Raw genomic sequence first — 25,000 nt, 5'->3', positions numbered from 1 at the left:
ATTTTTTTTCAGGCGTTTTGTGCTGAATGATAGCCTGTTCAGTGAGCTGGTCGAAGCGTCCCGTGACTTACCTGGAAACAGATGGGCAGTAGGTGGCAATGCCCCAGTAATGGCTAGTCGCATGGCAACCGAGGGATGTGATATTTTGCTAGGGGGAAGTTTCAGCCCCGATTTTACTGATGTCCTGTCCCAGCACATTACAGGTACAAAGACACATACTGCTATATCCACCTCTACTTCCTCTGCCCTCTCTGCCTTCTACGTGTTTTACCACCCCGTCTCCTTCACTTCCATGCTCCAGTGGCAGGTAACATAGTTGAGGAGCCAGACATCCATCTGATCCTGGAGTATCCATCTGGTGCTAGCTGGGGTCACTACACCTCACGTCGAGCCAACAGGTATCTATTAGTTGAGCATTTGGGAGATATTTTGAGAATATTTAGGGATCATTAACGTGAACTATGTATGTAAGAGTATTTAATCCAGAGACACATTTTCCCACCATGAAATTAAAGTTGTGGGTTACAGAACCAAGTGTTCTTAGCGTGTATGTACATGCATGTAACTTCTTAGCCTCTACAATGTTTGTTTCTGCAGATATATCGTCCATAGCGATGACCATAACCCCTACCTGGACTCCATGGAAGCGTTTGCTGAGAAACTCCAAGACTTCAAACCAGATTTGCTGGTGGTGGGTGGGCTGCAGATGATGGATAACTTCCCCTTCCAGGAAGGTAAGAGACAACCCTTTTAGTAGTTGCAGATTTGAAATCTCCAGCTGCAGTGTCTGCTGCTTTGTGTCGCACAACCATGTTGAACATTTGTCAGTTGTCCGGTTTTAGAAAACAAAGTCCAACAAAGAGAAAAAAGTTATTGAGTGAGGTACGCATTGTTCCACAGCCTATTTGTTTCTTGTAGTCCTTATTATCTGGCTACCATTTGTCTGAATTTCTTCTCTTCTCTTTTACCTGTTCATTTCATCATTCCAGGTGAGCGGGACGCTCTCCTTTCCCGCCTGTCAGACCTCCTGTCCTCCTCGTCTCCACTGATTGGAGTCCATTTTGAGATGGCCAGTTTTGTAGAAGAGAGTATAATGGAAGATCTACTTCACTATGTCATTCCCCATGTAAGTATGACTTAACAGTTACATTAATGAACACATTCATTAACATTAAGGGGACTAGAACAATTACATAAACAAAGGGGTGAAAAAACTAAATGTTTATCTGAGGAAAAAAAGAGTGACGTAGTGATGGTTTGGTACAAGATGTCTGACAAATAATACAAGGTAGTAGTTTTATATATTTCTAAACAAAACTCTGTAACTTACCACACTGTATTTGTAAAAAAAAAAAGTATCATTTATATATATGTGTATATATATATATATGTATATATATATATATATATATATATATATATATATACAAACAAACAAACAAACACACACACTGCCAGTCAAAAGTATGTGGTCATCTGGTATGTTGATGTTTTTTTCTTTGCTTCAATGATGATTATTTTAGAGACAAAAAGTATTTAAAAAAAGTATAATTCAGACACTAAATGTAATATTTATATTTGTAATAGTTTTGGCCCCAAAAGAAGAAGAAGAAGAAGAATTACTTGAATACAACTTGTGTTTAGTCAAAGTCCCCAAAGTGTTACATGTCAGGGGAGAATACTGTTGCCCCCAAATACCCTTCGTTTTTGAATTTGCATAAATGACTCAAGCTCATTCTTGAAACACAACGTTGCATTTGGGCTCTAAATATTTTGGGCCCTCTGCAGTCTACTCACTGGTGGGATTATATAGTTTTACACTATGATTTGTTTGTCCATATTTTGTCCATCTGATATTCATTGATCCAATTCCAATACTGCTAACCCTATACTAAGCTTCTATTTCCATTGTGGGGTTGTAAGAATAGCTGTTAATATTAACACACCTGTTAATATTCCATCTTTTTACAGGTGTTGATGTGCACTTGAAAAAGGAACTTATTCCTTTTTATATCTGCACTTTTTGATACTAAGCTTCCAATTAATTTTGACCAATGACTGGTGATTCCTTCTATTCTTATTCAACTGTGGCTGAGAGGATCTTTTTCTCGTTCTGCCCTTTCAGTTGTCAGTCTGGTAGAACCGTTGTATAGGGGTTTGTTCTCCGTGTACAAAGCACAACTTTTTTTTACAAACCCTTTCATAGAAAATAACATATTTGTGAAGAGCACTTTCTACAACCTAAAAGCATGACAAACACATGACAAACACAGAGCAGTCCTCTCAGCCATCCTGTAGTGGCTGGGAGCGGAACAAGGCTGTAGTGGATCAAGCTTTTGTGGCGGGTGACTCCAAACTTTTGACCGGCAGTGTGTATATATAATATTGTTTGTTTAACATCTGTATTGTGTATATTTTTATATTGGTTTGTTTAATGTCTTGCTCAGTAGTGTCTCGCTGTATAAAAATAAAAATGTAGTACTCAAAGTGAGAAAACATAACTGCAAAACCATAGTGCGTATACAAATACAGTATGTTCTGGCCACTCAAATAACTACTTTCTGGCCCATTTTATAAATAGTTATTATATTTCTTAAGTATTGTCCATGTAGAGGTCTGCATGGTGGTGTATACTGTAGTGCGAGCCGTCCTTAGTTTATCACTCATCCGGGTTCTATTTTCCCCAGGCGGACTCTTTAGGGATGAACGAACAGGAGCTTCCCAACTTGCTCAGCCTGCTTAAAGGCTCCAATATCACCGTGTTGTCGGACCCAAACCCTCGTGTAGCTACTGTTCTTGACCAGATGAGGGAGGTCTATCGCATTGTGAACCAGCGCTCCAAGGATGGCATTGAAGAAAGTGACACAAATGGTACTAAAGCTAAGCCGCTGACTCGACTCCATGTCCACACGCTGGCCTTTCAGGCCATGATTGTGACACACGGCTCCCAGTGGAAGAACACCATGTCAGCCACCGCCAAGGCCTCTCTCACAGCTAACCGCCATGTCTGTGGCTCTAATAACATTGACCCCAACAAGGCGAGGCTCATCATGGACGACTCCTTCTCTATTAGCCGGAGGGAAGGCAGCCAGCGTATCCCTCTGCAGGAGACCAGGCCTGTCAGCTGCTGGGATGAGGACAACTACGAGATCTGTGTAGCACCAGTGCTGGTGTGCACTGAGGTTTACCAAACTGCAGGTGGAGGAGACAACATCTCAGCTGCTGGCCTGGTGCTGCAGATCTAGAGAAGTACACTATATGGTCTATCTGTGTGTAGTGCTAACTACATGTTGGCAACAATGTGACTCTGGAAATGTGATGCAAACACGGGTACTGATTGTAAAATATATCAGGCTATTGCTGCCACTGTCAGCTCGTATCCCAGGTGGACCACAAGGAAAACTTATAATCATTCGAAGGAGTCATATGGTGGGGTGCAGTGGTTATGAATCAGGTAAATCACCAGACTTTAAGTACATGGGCTCAGTGCAAAGCCCTTTTGCATCTAGTTTATTTGATGTTTAAAACCAAAACTTCAGAAAAGACACTGCCCTGTTCTGCCCTACTGATTCAACACACCAAACATATTTGCCAAGTCATTGTTGCCCATCATGAGACTCCTGTCCTCTTTTACTTCTCTAAGGCCTTACAAGACTTGGCCTTCACTCAGGATTAGATAGCGGGATGAGGTTTGGACGAAGTCCACAAAAATTAAGTTGTGTTTTAGGTTAGTAGCCAACAAATCTGCTACAACTTCAGCTTTTGGATAAATTATCTTTTGTGTCGTTTAAACAAGTGACTCCACTATGCAGCAAATTTATCCAGAGTTGGGTAATTACTAAAAATGCTGAATCAGTGAACAGCCTCAACCAACACTGAAAGTCAGCAACTTGTCCGCAGTGGTGGAAAGTAACTTTTACTTAAGTACAAGGTTTGGAGTACTTTTCCTGAGTATTTCCACTTTCTGCTACTTTATACTTCTACTGTCATGTTTTACTCTACTGCATTTGCTAGATAACTTAAGTTACTTTGCAGATTTATATTATTGATACAAAATATAACTTGCCTAAGAAATTATGATGTATTAATATAGGTTAAGATGACCAACAGTGTATAAAGCAAATACATTTAGCTCCACCGTTAACAGCTGCAACATTCAAATTAAAACATTTATGCATCACTAATTGCAATTCAGTGATATAATATATATGAATCTGAAATGGTCCATTCTGCATAATGAGTGCTTGTAATTACGGTGCTTCAAGTATATTTGAATACAAATACTTGTAAAATACTTCAAAATAGTTATTCCACCACTACCTGTCAGTTTTGCAAAGGGGCATGATCTGAACCCTTTTTAATGAAACTGTAATGAGCAGTCTCTATCCAGCCTCTTCCCTCACCTATTCAATTCTAAAAGAGTAAGCTAGTGATGTAATCGCCTCCTGTTCTTCCTAATATATGTGAACATGTGTGTTGTGGGTTGGGTGTGCTTGATTTGTTTTAAGATAGTCATTCTTCTGTGTGTCCGTTGCAGTGCAATAATGCAAAACAATGTTAAGAGACCACTGCTGGAAGCTAGATATGATGTCAAAAACTTCCTCTCTACCTCTATGCTGTTTTTATTTCCCTTCACTCTTTCCTTTGTTACTGTGTCATATCTTGTTTTGTGTTTGTTTATGACTCTTTAAGGACCAAATAACCAGTGTGGGCTGCCTCAAGTTCTCATAAATGTCTGCATAAAGTGAAACACAATCTTCTCTAGTTTTACTTTTTTTTACTATTATTATTATTGTAAGCTAGACATGAAGCTATGTTGTCGCTGACCATGAATTCACTTTATCTGTGAAATATTGGACCAAATAGTAAATATGTGTTCATAGCTTGTCATAGGATTCAATCCCAGATATCTCCCCACTAATGAGATAATCTATACATGATAATGGGGCTCTGCCTCAGATTGGCCATCAACTCTGATTTCACAGTTTTCAGGGACAAATCACTTTTATTTAAAAAACTAGATGTGACTGTACTTAAATGGGAATTATGCCTTTTTTTTCCCACTATGTACAAGTAAAACATTCCATCACAGACCCAGTTTTTCATTTTCTCCATACGACAAAGAAATTTAAGTGTAATCAAGAAAAACAAGAAGAAATCCCTTTTAAATGTTTCCTCTTTGTATCAACACTACTGATTGAATGCTGTTGTTTGATTATGCTGAACTTAAATGAGCCTTATTCTGTTTTGACATTTGGTGTTTAGTGAAAGGGGAACATTACAGTCTTGTTCTATTACTGTAGCCTTAGGGGGTTTTTTTCTGATGTTTTTGTCTTGCACAGTGATTGGAAGACAAAAGTAACGGGTTGTGTTTTTACTGTAAAATAAAACTGTTTCGAACAGAACTTCAACATGCATTCATGTTCGAATAGAGAACTGCTTGTGTTTGCGGCCATATCATATACTTATCTAAGCTTTAAATAAGTCTTGTCATGCATGTTCCAAAGTTGTGTTTGAATGTTTCATGCATGTTAACTCTCCAATGCAGAGCCACTTAAGATAAAATGTTACGCCAATAAAGCATTGCTCACGTCATTGCTTTGTTTATGTTCTCATACTGGGGATCATTTATTGGTTCATTGGCTCACAGCTATCATGGCTGCAAACTGCCGTTGTTTAAGATAATAATTTCAATAAGAAAGGACTTGATTTGTTCCTAGTTTTGGTCTTCTCGAGAAGTGCCTATTTTGGGATCGTCCCACCATGGCTTCTTTTTTTTACCACATCTTAACTCGCCGTGGTGAAGGTTGTTTCCTTTCTTCACACATTATGCCGACACAATTGTTGTATGACATCTGGTAAGAAGAGGAACTCTTTACAGGCTGTGCTGAAGCTCTTGGGTAGAATATGTTTTCTCATTACGAGCTGTGTTGTGTTTAATGTTGTTGAATATCTCATTATCTTCTCATGGAATACTAAAGTTTTGCAGTTTTTATTAATTGTATTTACATACTATACTATGATATTATTATGACTTCCAAAACTCTTAATGACATGCTAGGCTGATATTTTATGACATTTGTATGGCGCTATACAATGTTTTCATACGTATTTTTATACTTTTATAAATATTTTATGGCAGGCAATGACTTTTACTTCGCTTACGTAGCTGAGCTGCTTCTGATGAGTCTCACTTCCTCAGCTGCTCCTCTTGCGTTTTCTAAAGGACGGAGACACACACACAAAAACAGATTGTAGACAAACAATCCTTCAAATATAAAATGTATGTCTTGACTGTTGCAGTTTACGGTTGTGTACAGTTTGCATTGTTTTTAAAGTCCGCCTCTCCTCACCGATGTCCTTGTCTCCCTCCAGTCTGCTGCTCCTCCCCCAACACCTCATCTTATCTCTGAGAACCAACACACTTTGTTTTTGTTTGTTTATTTTCAGTCTTTGGCATTGTCACTTATTCCAGTAATCACAATGATATAATGACATGTGTTACAGACCACATGGGGTTAATTAGCCAGTAAAGAAACTAGTCATTTATATCCACCACTTGCATATTTCCACCTCCTCGTATTAGATAATTCTGCTCAAGAGCCGCGTGACAGTATTTAAGCAGTTGGTAATATGACACAATGACAGAAATAGGTGCATCATGTGCTGTGAGTTTTAAACTGCACCTCAAATAATAAAACTGCTGCTGAAAATGTTTTAAACACACAGATTAAGTATCGTACCATATTTAAGCAAGTGAAAATATTTCAAAAGAGGACATATGTTCTGATAAATTCAACAAATCTTAGAAACAGGAGACCGAATGAAAGGCAGAGAGACATGTTTGCTTTATTTTTTTCTATGGCTAAAAAGGGTAAACAAGTAAAATTACAATAAACACTAAACCCTAGCTTTCATACTGTAAACAAATTCAAGTTTGCAGATAAAGACTGAATATGATATTATAGTAAAAACTAATATTATTTCAATGGGGCATTCCTGACCTTGTTCAGAAGATAAACTTGTTCAAGCCTGCGCCACCAAAGACTGATGGCAGAAAGCTATAACTCATTAAGTACATATTAGGAACACATTCATCTGTAAGTCGATGGTTCCCAACTCAACTTACTGGATCTTAAACAAGTGCATCAAAAGAAATAAAGGCTTGGCTGATACTGCATAATAATGGTCGAGGCTGACCAAATGAAATTCCATGGCTTTGTTGTTGTTGATGTTGGTTTGTGCATTTAGGGTGGAGTCAGATAACAATAATCATAGATTAAAATGTAATACAATATTCTTATCCATCCTAGTTAAACATTACGCCAATAAATTCAAACAGTAAGAAGAGAACCCGAACCATACATTTCTCATCAATGTAATTTTTGGCAATTGTTGTTAGCTTTTTATGTGGCAATCATCATTCTATTGGGGTAAATAGATTGTATATTGGGTTATATAATTAAACACGTATGTAAGTCTGTCTTGTCATTTATTATTGTATAATTTATTTTATTTAAGTTGATTTTCTAAAAACTGTAATTGTATGACTAATGGTTGTAAATAAAGTAAAATAATATGGCATCACTCCAGAAAGTTAGAGGTAAAATCATCAGTATTACAGGTACTCTGGTTACGAAACAAGTCTTAGCCTGACAGTGAGCCTGCCCCAGACCAGGATTGTTTTGTCAGAGTACTGCGCTTGAACAATGTTGAATTTGTTTTATTTAACTGACTCAATTGAAAATGAGTCAGACTAACCAAAATAAGCCTGGTTTATTTGGTAAAATCACTTTATACAACGGGCCCCCGGTGCATAATTATTAGGTGCAAATCCTAAACCAAGAGTGGGACAGACACAATAAGGCCAACCAGGGTGTACAAAAGACAATTACAGAGAAAAACTAAATACATATTAAAATAAAACAAAAATAGATGTTTTTCCCCCAGGCTAAACAGAAAGGCTAAATAAATATAATTAAAGAAAATGTACACTTTTGAAATTATTCAGCATTAGATAATCAACTGTTGGTTATCACTGTAGGCAATCAAAGGGAAAACAAATATTGTAATGTAGTAATCCACATTAAGGATAGCTTCTGTTTCACTAATTTGAGTAATATTGCATTTTGAATTCAGGACCTATGTCCCTTTTACAGTTATAGAAAAAATTGCATTCATAATTAAAACCAGTAATTTACTGGTTGTAGAAAAATGGTTTCAAAAGTAACAGGAATATTTTCAATACATACATATTTATATTAAACAACCATTTTAGTGTTTAACAGTCAAATTAAATTGATAATAGTATCTCAAAATTCGAGGCAAGAGAGACATTTGTGGGGATGTAGATTAAAAAGGACCTTTTAGTGGTATTTTTTACTCACTCAACAGTCTTCTGCTGACTCAAGGTAAATGATTATGTGGCCCCCAATGTGTGTGAATATATTCACATCTCTGGTTGCCCCTGATGAACAGGGACTTTGTGGTCCTGTCCATGTTCTGGAATGTGTTGCCCATGCTGTTCATCCACTACTGGATTTACGAGTTCTTCATCTTGATGCTGCAACTCCTCATGAGCCTCCTCTCTTGGCTCTGCCGCTCCTGCCTTCTCCTCATGGGGACTGGGGTTTGACAGCTTCCCCTCTGCTGCCCCCTCCTGGTGAGGTGCATTGTTGTTGCTGGAGTCCTGTGGTGGGAAAAGTGAGTTGTTACTGCAGTCCACAAGTGAGGGTGAAGATAAAACAGGTCACTACCCTAAAACGAAATACATATCGTAAATGTTAAACTACCTCTGTCTACATTTTAATTGGCGGTGAAAACATCAAAACTAATAAATGTATTTTTAAATGTTGTATTATATTGTGAGATTAATGACAAGTACATTTCTGCAAACTCGAGGAACTATTTTTTTCATATTATATATTTGATATATTTGTTTGTATAGTTTGGATTATTTTCATACATTTGAAAAAGCTACTAAGTGGACCTTGAGTTGGGATTGCTTCACGAATAAATTCATATTTAAATTTAAAGAACTTTTATTTTCTCATATTTATATACAAATTGTTGTTCACTAGATTTTGTCTGTTGTGACTTGATGCCAATCCTTACGTTACATAACAACAACTATACAGGTGTGTAAACATACAGTACCTGTGTGTGAGGTAATGCAGGAGACAGCAGCTCTGATGGGGCCAACAGGCCGTCTTGGTTTAGATCCTGACTCTGTAGTAAAAAATCTACCATAGACACCACCTGGAGTCAGAACATCACACACACCTGAGGTCAGATAAATAGGACAAAAAGTATGAAAGTGTTGGGTATGTAAAAGAGACAGCCACTCCTCCTCACCAGCTCATTGGTCTGTGCCCCAGGTGTATGATAGGAGTTATAGTCTGAAAGTAGCTTCATCATCTCCAAGCCATCGAGCAGCCCACTGTGATCGTAGTCATGAAGACGAAACAGGGAGAACACCTCTGACAAAAAGCAGGAGAAGACTGACATGTTTAATACCAAACATATTTTATATACTGCTGAAGTATAACTACAGAAGACGTACGGTATAAGACTCCCTACACACAAATACAACTTTATTAGAACCTGAGACATTTAATTTCAGTAAATAGCTGACTGTATAATTACAGCCCTGTGTTCGACCTTATATCAGGGTTAGACCAGCACGTGTAGATGTCTACCTTGTTCCCAGGTGCTGATTTCTGGTCCTCCTTCGCCATCCTTCAGACTTGATTGAATGTAACTTTGCAGCAAGCTGTGGTATACACAGCACAGAGAAGATATACATGAATCAGTGAAACATTAGGAACCAGAAATTAACACTCAGAAGTCAGACTCAGAGACAAAAGAGAACTACATAGAACAAGTATTAACACATGACTCCAGGAGGAAGTGGCGCCTCATTGAAAAGCATTGTGTTTAAACACTATCCTTGCATTTGCTGTTTTTCCAGTTGTTCATTTGTTTTGGAAAGCTGGAATGTATTACATTTAACATGAAGCAGATAGAAAGAAGACACCCAGGCTACAATGATAGGTAGTAAGTCACTATGCTGTTCTGTGTTTATAGTGTATAAAGCAGCAGTGCTATTTCAGACCACTACATTCTGCTCAGGAAATGCTTGTTGACCAAAGTTTCTCTCAGGAGCTTTCAGGGGGAATCAGATTTGTTCTGCACCGTCTGTCTGACTTCATCTTGAGATGCTTTTTTATAATACCATGCTCAGGCCTTAGATTAAGAAGAGTAGTGGAGGGAGGGAGGTGCAGATCACATCAACTGCTTTTCTATCCAGCTGACTAACTTTGTTGTGGTCATCCACTCAAAGGACGTAAGCTGGAATGGCAATATGTCTGAGGATACTCTAGATTTTCTGTCTTCATGAATGAAAAAGAGTGCAGAATTGCAACATCAATCATAAAGTATTATTGCACATGTAATTATTGCACATGTAATCTTATCAGCAGACAAAGTCCAGACTGACCAGACAGCAGCTACAGTCCACTAAAGCACACTGCACGTTGAACAGATTTGGATCAGTACTTCTACAGTAGTTTCTACAGTAGTTTGACAAAGTAAATTGACAGTAAATATCTTCATTCCATGTAATACATATTTTATCATCCTTTTTTTTAATCAGCTTTCAATTTATCCGCTCTTCTCTTTTCAAGAAAGCAATTAAGAGCAAATGTAGAGTTTAAAATTAGCTGCATCTGTCACAGCAGCAACAGCATCACCGTCCTCATGTGTCACTAACCTGCGATCTCCGGAGCTAAATGGATTGGCTAGTGCTCCGACATTGACCGATTCCTCCCTGAAATATAAAATACAAAAATATAACTTTTTGTCATTATTGCCTTGATTTAAATGTATCGTCTCTAATACGGGAATGCAGCAGGTGAAACAAAGTTGTTTAATTTGCTGTAACTGTACCCTACATACATGAGGCATACTTAATTTGCCAAGTTTGGCAAAAGGTCTGCTTAAAAAATACAATGTTATATGTTAATCTGTATCATTCTGATATCGCAGCTTTTGGTGGCAGTTTCATTGTGCAAATACATTCCTCATGCTTTTAAAACAGTAGGCTTATTGAAGTGAAAGGCAAAAAAACTAAAATGTTGTGTCTTGTATGTGTTAAAAAAGAAAGTGTAAAAACTAAAGTAGTTGAGAGGTGCGGTTACCTTTGTGCCCCAGGGAGACCTGGTGCAGCCTGGGACACGTGTATTAACAGGTACAGGGACAGGACACATGGGACCAACCTGCCCAGGTGAGACTCCATGAACACACCTACAAGCACAGAGCCATGTTGTAACCTCACATCACATCTTCGAGAAAAGCAGTGATAGGATGCCATCATGACTTTATCTGCCCAAATGTCAAATTATGATCAGTATCTTAAAAAATCTTAAATAATAAATAAACAATACAACATACAAATAAACCGACTCCATCTTTGAGACATGGTTTCATGTTGCTATACTATGTGGTATTTCATTTCCATATGGCTACAGCTTCAGAGTATTTGCTTAAATACATCTACATTCTTACAACCTGGCAGTCACTGTGTTATTAGCCGTGTCAAATGGTGTATCTACATGTAACACTTGCTCACTACAAATAAAAAACAATCATTGTATGAAATAACTGCCACAATCCTGCAGCCTTTACAAGTTACACAGATGGTAGATCTTAAAATCAATTAAAACCTCTCCATCTATTTATAGCTCAGCAGCACATATGTCCATATCTCTCCAATGTTACATGCAGATGCCCAATATATAGACAACAAGGCTGCCTTGGGATGTCTCCAGAACGCAGCTTTATATAATCACACATAATGACAAACTAGCTAACGTGACTGCAGCTTTCCCATGTGGAGTAGCAGCGTAGCTAACAAAGCGAGGCTCACACAGCCATACTGCAGCATTAGTACGGCCGGAACAGAAGCACATACGCATTATTACCGCTGACGCTCTCCGAGAAAATTATATGGTGTTCATGCTTTGACAAGTCAGCTCTGGATTAAAATATCAATAACAGAAAGGATGGTTTGTAGAGCCGTGAAAGCCTTGTTTAGCACATCGACTACGCATGCACTAGGATGTATAAATATGTATTATGCATGTACATAAATATGTATAAGTGACATTCCAAATCTCTAGTCGGCGATAATGAACCTACCTGTCTGCATAGTTGATGTGTGGACAGAAAACTGCTTAAATTTGGGCAGGTCTGCGCTTTAAGGTTCACATCTGGAAACCACCTCTGGTCCGCACCGCCCTGCTCGCGCCTACCGGTCTGCACTGCGCAACGGCGGCACGCGCGCTCCCCGGCTGCCACGGAGACCGGAGTGTTTTGGTCAATGACGGGGTCCACGTGGAAGAACAGAGCCGCTGTCGTGTCAGCGTCTCTGTGAGCTCAGCTCCTCTCTCCGGGGTTTCCGCTACGCCACGTCCTCGCCGACATATCTGATTACGGTAGTACGGGAGGAGCGTTGCAATCTGCTCGCATGGTCTTTCATATGGAGCCTCAGGGAGCCAGAAGTAACGTTTTTGGGGAGATAGGCCGCCAGAGCCCATTGTGGCAGCGAACAGTGGCGCGTCCGGTGTTTGGGAGAGGATCCGCGGAGCTTTTCGTAATGTGACACTGACAATACATTAAGGTCCTCGAGAGTATGACCGTTGGTATTTGGAATTGGTTTGGTTAAAAAAGGTCGAATTGAAATAATAATTACTTTTTTTTTACCACATTTTTCTTTATCTTCCACAGGTCATTATATGAAGAATCAAGTGACTGAGATATTGTGTTGACATAACACACATGTACTCACTTGCATTATAAATGTAGATACATTCACATTAAAAACAACAATACATAGTGTGAATTGTAAACTACATAAAAAAAGAATGTGTATCCCAAGATAAACACATTGGTGGTATGTGCCTGAGATAACGTTATCAAATAATCAAATAAAATTGATTATTTGACAGATCCATTTGAACCTCCTGGGTCGAAAGGAGGAAAAGGAAGCAGCTGTGACAAACATTGCAGCACTTCCCAAACAAAGTTCAGACAGACCGCGTGCATACCGAGTCCTCACTAAGACCAGGAAAGTGGATCACATCACTCCAGTTCTGAGGTATTTGCAGTGGCTTCCTGTCCAACAAGGAATTTACTTTAAAATCCTACCGCTGGTTTATAACACACTGAATGGTGTAGGGCCTACACACATGTGTGATCTGCTGCTACCTTATGAACCATCCCGGCCCCTCAGGTCGTCTGGGACGAGTCTACTTTCTGTTCCAAGAGTCAGAACTAAACACGGAGAAGCAGCGTTCAGCTTTTCTGCTCCACACATGTGGAACAAGGTCCATGAAAGCTGCAGGTCTGCTGAGACCCTCAGCTCCTTTACATCTAGATTGAAGACTTTTCTGTCTGCTGTTGCCTTTAATTGAACCAGATTCAAGGATATCAATCAATTTCTGCATCTCACTACTGCATTTTATTTCTTCAACTGCACTGCAACTTTTGTTCTATTTTTTTTAATGTTTTAAAATGAATGTTCTTAATTGTTTTTAAATCTTGTTTTCTTCCGCATTATATTTTGATGCTTTTAATGGTTTTATGTGAAGCACTTTGAATCGCCGTGTTGTTGAAATGTGCTATACAAATACAATTGCCTTGCCTTACCGCTGTTGCCTGATGCGCTGCTGTCCACACCGCGTGGTTCAGGCTGCGCTCAGGCTGTGTCTTCTCCAATTCGAGCCGAAGTCCAAATCTCACAAACAATGTCCATTCAATCCCAAAACTCCGAGATCAAAAACTCATCAACCATCAACATGGAGGGTTGTGTCCTGTGTGCGGCTTTTTTTTTTTTTTACTTCTATCAATGAAAGAGTCGATGGTCGGCTCTGGAATGTGTGAATCGTTCAAACAATCCACACCTCGTCCAGGTGTATTTTATGCTGTTTACTAAACTAAAAATAATTTAAAGAAATCGCTGTACTGGGATAAGTAGTTCATAATTACAGTCAACAGAAAATTGCGGAAGCTTTACCGTCTTCATCTTCCTCAGGTAAATAAAGGGAAACCACGCCCCTGTTCCATATTACAGGAAGTGATAGGACCCAACACTATACTACTATATTATTACTAACACATAATAATAATAATAATAATAATAATAATAATAATAATAATAATAATAATAATAATTATAATAATAATAAATAACACTGGCTAAATACACAATTTAGCTCATGCATGGCCATAAATGAGTACCCTTCACCCCTGCCTTCCTGATTGTTATTCCTATAATTGGATCTTATTTAGTTATTTCCCTTATCTTTATGTTGTATTATATATGTGTTAATTGATCTGTCTTTTGTGAAACTGTTTTAATTAACTATAATTTGAGGAAGTTTGTTTTTTTATCAAGTTATTGAAGAAGACAACATTCCCAGCAGGACTGCCACTTAGATACACACAAAGAGAATAGCCAGAGGTCTGCACTGCACCTATTGGACCACAAGATGTCCTTCTAACTCTTTAGTTGAATTGCTTCTGGTAAGGCATTGTATAATAAGTTATATCATCCTCACATCCTCAAAACACTCATGAAGACGATTCAAATGTGATAAATAGATCATAACATTTGTTTTACACATGCCATGTTGATAATGGACTATTATCAGGCAAGCATCTTGGTTGAGAGGCTGCTCAGTAGCCAGTAGTAATGTACTTATATATGTATCAGGGGTCCACTGGGCTTCACTTACAAAGAGTTAAATCAAAGAGACAGTACCACCAAGAAGAGACTCAAAAAGACAAAAGAGAACAAAACAACTTGGGATTCAAAACAGCACCGGCACAAAGAGATTCCCAACGACAATTAAAAAGGGCAAAATAACTATAAAGAGACACACAATAATAACAAAAAGCAGCTAAACAACTATTACAACCTGTGTGTTGGAGAGGTGGCGGGTTTGTGCCCATGGAGCCATTGTCACACACACACTAACACACACACACACGCACGCACACACACACAGGTAAAGGTAAGCCAATAGTATATCCAAGCTGTTTCATGTATCATGCTGATCTTCCACTGGCTCCCCCGGGGCGCGTAATGTGTTTTATGTTAATCACATTGCACTGATGAATGTTCATATGACAGATTTCAGAACTATTCATTGGCCCCAAAGGAGAAATGATTTCCCCTTGTCAAACACCTCGAAGATCCAGGTTCTTATCAAAGATTATATATTATATTATATAGATTGAAGGTTTCCCTCACTCTTGTTATTTATTTTCCTCAATCCGGCTGATGGGTTTTGTCAGATACATGTTCATTTTGTGTTCTCATATTCTTCAAACTGAACTAAGACTGAATGGTTAAAATATCAAATTGTTTTATTTTCTCAATTTAAACCTGCAAATTAATAAAACATAGAAAAACTCAATAGTGATGCGAACACAGCAGCAGCATGGTGAACACATAAACTGATACTAGAGGCAGCAACTCATGTTAACAATTACAGGGTCTCTCTTCCTGTAAGTGAGTGTCAGTAAGATGTTTGTGTATCAATCAGCCGTGAAATAAAGAGCCACTGCAGAGCTGCATGCACTCACGTATGGAGATGTGTGTGTGCATTTTGTGTGCGTGACTGTGACCGGTTCATCTGTGGTTATAAAGATGTGACTGCTCCTTGCCAGTCCCAAGTTTGAATATCAGAGTTTACAGCTAAAAGACAAACTCTTTCCTCCTTGGCCTTCATGCGCACAACTAAGTAATTAAAATCAGTGGCGGGCCGTGGATTGTGTACCTAGGCCTGCTATAACAGCTGATAGCGGCGCACCCATGGCGCACCTAGTGGCGTGCCAGCTAGCAGGCATTGTCATATAGTTTAACTGGCTCTCTATTCCAATGTGATTGTGAGCAGACATTTAACACGCAGCTGCTCTGCAGAGCCTTTAGCCTGAGGAACACAGGAGCTGGTCAATGAGAAAATAAGCTAATAGGGAAAAACAATTATAATACATGTAGTGTATTTGTGAAAAACAATTAAATTATAAAATAGCTATAACTTTTAATTATAATTTTGTTTTACTTTGTGATTCTGTTTAGGCCAGCAGAGAAGGCTTAGCAGGCCCTGACGGCCCGCCACTGATTGAAATGCATTTGAATATGCTTCTGAGGCTTAACATTTCATCTCTATACACATCTCAGTTTGTCATCAGTGTGTCACCATAATGCTGCAAGTTTTTGCTCTAGAATAGTTGCATTACTTCTGACATGAGTACCTTCTAAATGGAATACATCTATTAATAAATATGATATTATTCCAACGAAAATTCTTCAAAATGTCACATCATTCCAGAAAACTATTACGAGGTCAAGTGAAGTAAATACTGATCTGAACCTCATCTGCTGACAGTCTTAAGTCTTAAACACAGGGTGACCACCAGGGGGATTTGAAGAACAATTGGAAACAGAACTAATCTAAAAATACTAATTTATCACTTTTGTTGAAGCAAAAGTCTAAGTGGTTTCTTGGCACAACATGTTTCCCTTTATACATTGATCATCCAAAAATCTTCACAACATGTCATTTTTATTCTCCATGAAGAATCTATGTTGGTATTTCAGTGTGGTCTCGCTCTCCTCCATGCACTGCATTTATTGTGACCTTTTAAACACCATAGGCCCCATTTGGGATCATTTTTCCTTCTGTACTTCTTGTTCCCCGTGTTCAAGTAGTCGAATAAACCCCCTAATACTTGCGTTATTTTATATCTTAATTTTTTATTTGTTTTATTATATTTAAAAAAAACACTTTCATGACATATTTTGAACATCCAGCATGATTATGAGCAAGATTTGCCAAAAATCCCTCCTCGAGCGGTCCCCGAGTTTTTCCAACTCCAAGGTTCAGGGCCTTAACAACATCCCACGTACTAATAACACACCTTTTTAGGAAGATTAGGAGCTAAATAATCGGAATCTGCAAAACAAAGCTTTGACGTATTGGAAAGGAGTTTTAGTAAAAAAAATGTGTTGTTCGGTTCAAAAATAGAAAAATTACTTGACATTGTTTGATTTTTGCATGCTGGGACTTCAAATCTTCAGGAGTTTCTGCTTGTGCTCTATGACCGGTGGATGCAGAAACATCAGGGAAGCCTCTGCCCTCAAAAAACTCCGCTGGCGAAAAAAGAAGAAGAGCTACGGCTGTTTTGTGACTTTTCAAGTACAAGTAGGGGGTGTATAAGGAGACTCCCACAAGCCGTACGGTTACATGGATGTGTTTGTTAGTGAAATCCGACTTTGTTAAGGGGTACTTATCACGAGTTTAGTGAAACGTTACGGTCGCCGCAGCAAGTTCACAGAGTTACGTAAGTACTTAAACTTAACAGTTACTTCAATTTTTATTTAAACCATAGGTATCTTCTCACAAGGATTTCAGTATTGCAGCAATTTAAATTAAGTTAATAAACGTGGTGGTTGCGGAGATAATTAAGTTTACATTTTATTTAAAGATACTTTTTTTTCTAGAAAATCAGGCGGTGGGGGGCTTGGTGCTAAAATTGCAAAGCTAAAACTCAAATGAATGCAACGAAATACTTTGAGAAAAGGTTTCAAATGGCACTTTTTACCACAGTCATCGAAAAAAGATGGATTTCTCCTTTGGGATCAACAAATATCCCCAAATTATGAGTTCAGGAATGACACTGTTTGAACTGACCTTCTGTCACGCTCAACTCATATAGATGAGACAGTGTGTGTGTGTGTGTGTGTGTGTGTGTGTGTGTGTGTGTGTGTGTGTGTGTGTGTGTGTGCGAGCGCACAGTGAGTAAAACTACTCAACTCAAACACATCTGCATGAACACACACACACACACACACACACACACACACACACACACACACACACACACACACACACACACACAAATAGACAGATTCTTATTTCAAACAATTTCTTCCGTTGACCTGCCTCAATCTCAATCTCACCTTTCATCCTCATCCCTGCGCTCCTCCCTTGTTTCCAACCCTTTTTTTCTTCATTTTTACTACATGCATTTTCTCTACCCTTTTAGCTCCCTTTTCACCCATTCAATCCAATCCTGAAGAATTACAGTGAGGCTGCAATCTTTAGTGTGTATAGTGTATGTGTCATTTAGAAAACCCTTTTCATTCTCACAATGTAGAAAATAGGACCGTCAGGCAGCGACTTGCAGATCACACCACACAAAATGTGCTGTTTTTGTTTTTAGACTGTGTTTGTCGTTGGTTGAGTGACACCGGAGTCATGCGCATAATTAGACTGACGGTGCTGTGGGGTGATATGGTTTTCAGTCACAGATACAGATGTATTGTCCATTGACACTTCTGGCCGTGAAGCATTTTGTCCCTTTGACCCAAAGTTTAAAACTTACCTTGGTTTCTAAGTAACTGGATCTTTTGTTATTTCCTCACTTGGTCCAATGCAAGAACATCACACACACTAAATCTGCTACCCACACATCTTTATTGTATATCTTTATATTGATTTCTTTACCGTAGATTTAAATGCAGATGAAACAATAAAAACTTCCACCGGCAGAGCAGCCTTTACGACTAAAATTGCCATATGTGCTCAAATAATTCACTATTTTTCTTGTGAATCTGATTGAAAATGATGGTTAACTTGGCCAGTTTAGCATTTTATGCATGTAATGATCTTAATTATTTAATTGTATTATGACACAGGTACGGAGGCATCTGGGTCCGTTTATCATAGAAGTTCATACAATCAAACTTCTTTCTGCAACAAGAGGAGTCGCCCCATAATCTCTCTAAGGCACTTCTGCTTTGGCTACACTTTTCAGACCCGCAGGTTGCTGCATGGTGCACACTCACACAGGGGTTTTCCATAACGCCTGGGCTGACATTGGGTGGTACTGGGTATATGGTTTTATTCACAGAAGACATGCAACAGTAAAAGCACAGCTGTAAATTTAAAAATGAATGATGGCTGAATTCCATTTAGCTGCTTCAGTTTCAGAGGACTGGTATTGTGCATGTTGACTAACTGGGACACTTGAATAGAACCGAGCCATCGTTAATGTCATCACTAACACCCATGCTTCTCCTTGTATGCTGGGAAAAAAGTATACTATCATTATCTCTATGTACTACTAATAATACTCAAGGTTTAAACTGCCCCACCCTAACAAGACTCAAAACAAAAGTGACAGTATCAATGAAAGCACCTGTGTGGGTGACCCTGAGTGCGTCAACAGTATTTATGTTGCACCACACACAAACAGTGTTGTTTCTTTCCTTTTCTGAAAAGCGGCTCTATTGTTAACACACTTGTGGGGTCTACTTTGACCATGGTCCTTGTTAGTGCGGATGGCAACACTGCGTTTTCTGACTTTTTCTTCCCTACTGTTCTCATTTCCTCATATCACTTCCCTCTCCTCTCTCCTAGTCCTGGACTCTCTCCTTTCACTCAACTGCCCACCTCTGTAATCTCTTTCAACTCTTGCTTCCAGATTAATCCATTCATTAACAACCAAAAACATACAAACTCACCTGCATGAAGACTGAGAGATAGAAAAGACAGAGAGTTACAACAAATATCTTATGTTTAGACAGATTGATCATTTATAGCTTTAAACTGCTAGAAACCTCAATCATTTACCCCTCTTGTATGTGACCATTGGTCAAATGTATTCAGTCTGGTGGTATCTAGTTAAATATCACTTTAAAGTTTAAATTAGACTCAAATATTAGAAGCATTCCCCCTCTAAAATTTGACAAAATCACCAGCTGCTTAGTACCAATGGTATTTTCCAATTCCTGTTCCCACTTCCCAGAATCATGTCACGCAACTGCATGGCTCTGTTTGTTTTTAGCATAGCCCAAGTGCATTCACATGCATACTCACACAAGCCTGTACACTAAGCCTGTACACTGGTGAACACTCCCCCCCCCCTACCCCCCCGCACACACACACACACACACACACACACACACACACACACACACACACACACACACACACACACACACACACACGTCCTATACAGAAACCCTCTATTCAGTTATGTAACAAGGATTAGGTTCCACTATTTCCTGGCCCCAACAGTCAAAACTATGCAAGCTATTTTTAACCCTGGACCCCAATATAATATCAACAGGCGCTTACCGTAATAATGGCAATATTAACGGCCATTGCTGCTCATGTGGACACGTCCTCCTAACATTGATATGCACTGGATGGGCCTCCCGTAACAACACCAACAGCCATTGTCACTCCATCGACACATCTGAGGCTGCAACTCAAAGCTACGGATCTGGAACAAGGGCCGTCATTGAGTCTGTTTTAACTTCTTGGTGCTGAAGCTTATTACTAAGTCATACAAATCAATCAACATTGATTCTACTCTATCAACTCATTCAACTACTGAGAAGTAGAAAGTAGAGTCCTGCTAACTTTAGTGTCACAGTCCCTCATACTACCTTAGGTTGTACTGCAATGTGGGAAATGTGAAGCAAAGATGGATGTTGGATGGATTGATATGAGTAACAAAATACTGAAATATAATTAAATAAAAACCTGTGTGACTAGAAGATAACGTTTAGTACAGAAAAACGCGCGATACTATCAACTCAGATTGGGACAAACTGTATGGGTCCTATAGTCAAAGGTTTTGTGAGACCTGCAATATACACACACACACACACACACACACACACACACACACACACACACACACACCACAGGACAGACAGTTCCATACTATGAGTTTGTTTGAAATAGTTGCTGTCACATTCCACGAGCTAAGTCCTCGGAGGGTTCAGGTCATTACAACTGGAAAACCAAAGGAAGCACTAATTCTGTTACAGTGGTTTCACACATACATACACACACACACACACACACGCACACACACACACACACACACACACACACACGCACACACCCACACATAGAAACACAAATACAGAGGGCAGTTCCGCTTCATCGATGTCTAATTGAAGGCTTATGTCCAGGCAGGAACCAAGGACCCAGGGTCATTTCTCAACAGGCATCAGAGGGGGCACCACACAGTCAGGACCAATCCCCGTAAGAGCCACTCTGCTGCTCAGAAAGACCGACATACACATGTATATGCACTACACATGTACTGTGTTTGCACACTATGCTGGAAAGTGCTTACACACACACACACACACACACACACACACACACACACACACACACACACACACACACACACACACACACACATAGCAACACAAATACAGACAAAGTCACAAACAGATGCCCTGATGATGATTTAGTAATCTACATAATTTATTGTGGTAATTAAAATGGTTGTCATGCTAAAGTCAGGAGGGATCACACTTGTTTTCCACTTTAGAGTTCAGTCTTCTTTCCTCTCTGCGTCCCGTGTGTATCTTCTTAATTCAGACCTCTATGCAGCTTTTTGCTGAATACATTAACTTTTTCAATGCCTCCGTCCATCAGCTTCCCCGTTCCTTACACTCTTTTATTTTTAGGTACCGTAAATAATACTGTAAAACAAAACATAAACTCATCCCAGAATGTGAGCACAGAAAAGGAGCTAACTTGTGGAAGCTCTATCTGAATGTATAGTGCTGAATAAAAAGGTTTTCAGTCTATTAAAATGTATGAACTGAATGGAAGGTATAAGTCAGTTTTTGCAATTACAATTTCCTTTTGGGTAAAGATAGATACTGTTTGTTTCTGTATGAATGAGAAGATAATGATTAATGCATTGATACAGCTACACACAATTAAAAATCAGACACAAGTCAGCTGTTATTGTTTTTCTTTGTTCAGTTCATAATTCAAAGTCTACAAGATACTTTGGGTTTCATGATCCCCAGAATTGTAAAACTAACATAATGTTTCAACACCATCAGATCAGTGGAGCGCTAATTGTTCAATCAGTTCATTCCATCGAAGAAGAACATCTGTATATATATATTTGTTTAGCCTTCAAACAGACTGCATAACATTGATAACAAATGATGGAAAATAAACTGAAATGAGAATTCTATATTAGATCACTGCTGTGTAAATTGACTATGACTAAATAGCACCACTTATTATCATACACCAGACTGACTGCAGCACGAGACACAAAGATATACACACAGGCACGTAAAACTCTACTGAAATAATATTTCTGTCAAGCATGATTCATTCGTGTTTTTTGTTCAGAAGACCACCGTGTGTAGACTTAAAAATCAACTGACACATACAACAAACTTTACTTTGTTTTACCATCGGCATATTTACATTTTACATAGCCAGCAATGGATAAATTACCTCATTGAAATGCAACCTGTAAAAAGCTGTGTTTGTCTTCTTTCATCTCAAATTCCTCCTCTTGTAGGGCTGATGAATATTTGGGAAAAGGAACTAGGTGTTACACTAGATGAATTCTGGTGGAGTGATGTTTTGCTCAGAATTAATACTACTTGTACTGTATTTGTGCACGTATGCGCCTCATCCAATTCAAGGTTGTCTTCAGAATTCACTACACAAGGGCCAGGCTGAAAAAGCTGTTTCCTGAAACAGATGAACTCTGTGTTTGGTGCTCTCAATCTCCAGCAGACCACACAGACACTTTTTTCTCCTGCCCTAAACTACACTCTTTCTGGACATCCTTTTTTGATACCCTTTCTGCAGTCTTTAATATTCGTATGTCTCCATGCCCTTTGATTGCTATATTTGGTGTGTCTCCTGTTGTGGGAAGGTTTACTAGATGTCAAGCTGATGTTATTGCATTTGCTGCTCTGATAGCCAAGTGGCAGATACTGCTACATTGGAAGAACCCAAAGCCGCCTATAGCACATACTCCTGGTCTGAAGAGGTAATGTCATTTTTACACCTTGAAAAAATCAAACGCACTGTCAGAGGATCTCTGAAGAAATTTCACAAAACCTGGGACCCTTTCAAATGGCCAGCCCTCTGCCAACAGCTACCCCCCAACCCTCCCCTTTTCATTTGTTTGCTTGTTGTTTTTGTTCTGTTTACTGTGTGTAAAAGAAATTTTAAAATCTGTCCAACCTTGCCATTTCCTATACAGCTTGTATGATTTTTTGAGGTTTTGATCAATAAACATATTTTTTTTAAAAGAAGAAAAAAAAGCTGTGTTTAAAAGAAGAATTGTATAAAAAATAAGTTGCGTCTTTCACACGCCTTCAAAACACACGAGCCAGATCCAGATCTTTGTGACTCAAGGCTCATGGAAACATTACACCTTGGTGGCCCCTGCTCCTCTGGGAAGAAAATATCTGTGTGTACTATTAAGGGGATTTATTTGCAGATATGCAATGTGATATTTAGAACTATGTTTTCATTAGTGTACAATCACCTGAAATGAATGGTCACTGTTTTCTTTTCCTTAGAATGAGCCCTTTATATCTACACATGGAGCGGTAGTACCGGTAATATTCCTTGCCCACCATGAGACTGAAAAGGGGAAAGATGGAAGAAGTAGCATGTCGGCATTGGTCCCAATAAATTATTATCCCCTTTGGTGATTGCTGAATCGATTCACTTCCTTCAGTTCAAATATTAGTATTCACGGACTGCAGTTGGTTTACTTTTATCCAGAGCAGAGCGTTCACGTTACTGTTCAAAAGTACAACATCCCTGTTCATATGACCCGGTGTTCAGTGCTGATTCAAACTTTCCTCAGTTTAATACGATCAGTCTGTTCCTCGTCCAAACTGTTCACTACAGTAGAAAAATCTACTTTTATATCAAATCTAATATATAATACATCAGAAAATGTTCATAAATCACTGATCAGCAGGTTCAGCACAACGTAAGAGAGCAGGCACAAATCTGGTCTCAAAGTGTCTGCCTACACCAAGCAGCAGGTGTGTCAACAAATTTAGACAGGTGAGGCGAAACTGTGACTCTCATTATGGTCTCTCTCTAACACACACACACACACACACACACACACACACACACACACACACACACACACACACACACACACACACACACACACACAGGAGAAAATACATGTTATGCACACATAAGGGGAGCTTGCATGCAACACACATCATACCATAAGCATGCAACTTCCAAACAAACGCATCCCACACACACTAAGTGAGACCCAGACCATAATGAGACTCATTATGGTCTCTCTCTAACACACACACACACACACACACACACACACACACACACACACACACACACACACACACACAGGAGAAAATACATGTTATGCACACATAAGGGGAGCTTGCATGCAACACACATCATACCATAAGCATGCAACTTCCAAACAAACGCATCCCACACACACTAAGTGAGACCCAGCCTGCCACTACATGATCTATGTTTAGCTGTATAAATAGGCGTGCAATTAATGTTTAGACATTTGAGTCATAAGGAGGAAGCATGAACATTTAACTTGCTATTCATTTCTCAGGGGCCGAGATACCGAGAGGAAGAGAAGTGGGATGGAATGGAAAAGAAAGAGAGGGAGACCAGTGGAGCAGGAGAGATGGATGATACCAGATCAGGGTTCATTATTGATTGTCAACTCATAAAAAGCAACATTTAGTAAATGTGTACATTTGAAAGATGATCTCAGAGAGCAGATGAATTGATGTTTTAGAAAGTAGTTGTGTGAGCGCATAGGTGTCCAATCAAAAAACTGCGATACATTCTGAGAGTCCCATTTAAATCCTGCTGCTACACTTCCAGGGCCTTCATTAGTCTGAATAGCAGACTGTGATGGATTAATTTGATTTTGCTCCATTTGCCAACTTTGGTTTCAATCAGAGAGTGCAGGCCACATTTGACACTGGTTGCCAGCAGATTCTCCAGAAGCTGACACTTGCCAGTGTTCAAACTTTAAGACAGTAAGCATTAATTTATTGTCCCGTTTACATTTAACTAACATGGCCATCTTATTTCTACAACATTAATCA

At 39.0% G+C, this 25,000-nt stretch overlaps 2 protein-coding genes across 2 annotated transcripts in view; one reads left to right on the top strand and one right to left on the bottom strand.

The window, feature by feature from the left end:
• Positions 1 to 5,588, top strand: part of adpgk2 (ADP-dependent glucokinase 2) — a gene marked incomplete at its 5' end in the record, with an annotated part of 9,895 nt that extends 4,307 nt beyond the window's left edge. The window contains 5 exons of the mRNA XM_079216627.1: positions 13 to 203; positions 302 to 398; positions 598 to 734; positions 990 to 1,126; positions 2,688 to 5,588. Coding sequence (XP_079072753.1) covers positions 13 to 203; positions 302 to 398; positions 598 to 734; positions 990 to 1,126; positions 2,688 to 3,245 — 1,120 coding nt within the window. The 3' untranslated portion in view covers positions 3,246 to 5,588. The remainder of the gene's footprint in view (positions 1 to 12; positions 204 to 301; positions 399 to 597; positions 735 to 989; positions 1,127 to 2,687) is intronic.
• A 1,236-nt stretch (positions 5,589 to 6,824) lies between these two features.
• Positions 6,825 to 12,305, bottom strand: cgref1 (cell growth regulator with EF-hand domain 1). Its single transcript, XM_079216588.1, has 7 exons — positions 12,199 to 12,305; positions 11,199 to 11,304; positions 10,772 to 10,828; positions 9,699 to 9,772; positions 9,355 to 9,479; positions 9,157 to 9,258; positions 6,825 to 8,689 (listed from the first exon to the last, which is right to left on the bottom strand). The coding sequence occupies exons 1-7, from the start codon at positions 12,206 to 12,208 to the stop codon at positions 8,450 to 8,452; spliced, it is 714 nt and encodes a 237-aa protein (XP_079072714.1). The 5' UTR covers positions 12,209 to 12,305; the 3' UTR covers positions 6,825 to 8,449.
• Between the last annotated feature and the right edge of the window lie 12,695 nt (positions 12,306 to 25,000).

The sequence above is a fragment of the Taurulus bubalis genome (assembly GCF_910589615.1).
Source record: "Taurulus bubalis genome assembly, chromosome: 4".
In the NCBI taxonomy this organism is placed as follows: domain Eukaryota; kingdom Metazoa; phylum Chordata; class Actinopteri; order Perciformes; family Cottidae; genus Taurulus; species Taurulus bubalis.
Note: the sequence above shows the minus strand (reverse complement) of the source record. Positions and strands in the feature narration are given on the sequence as shown.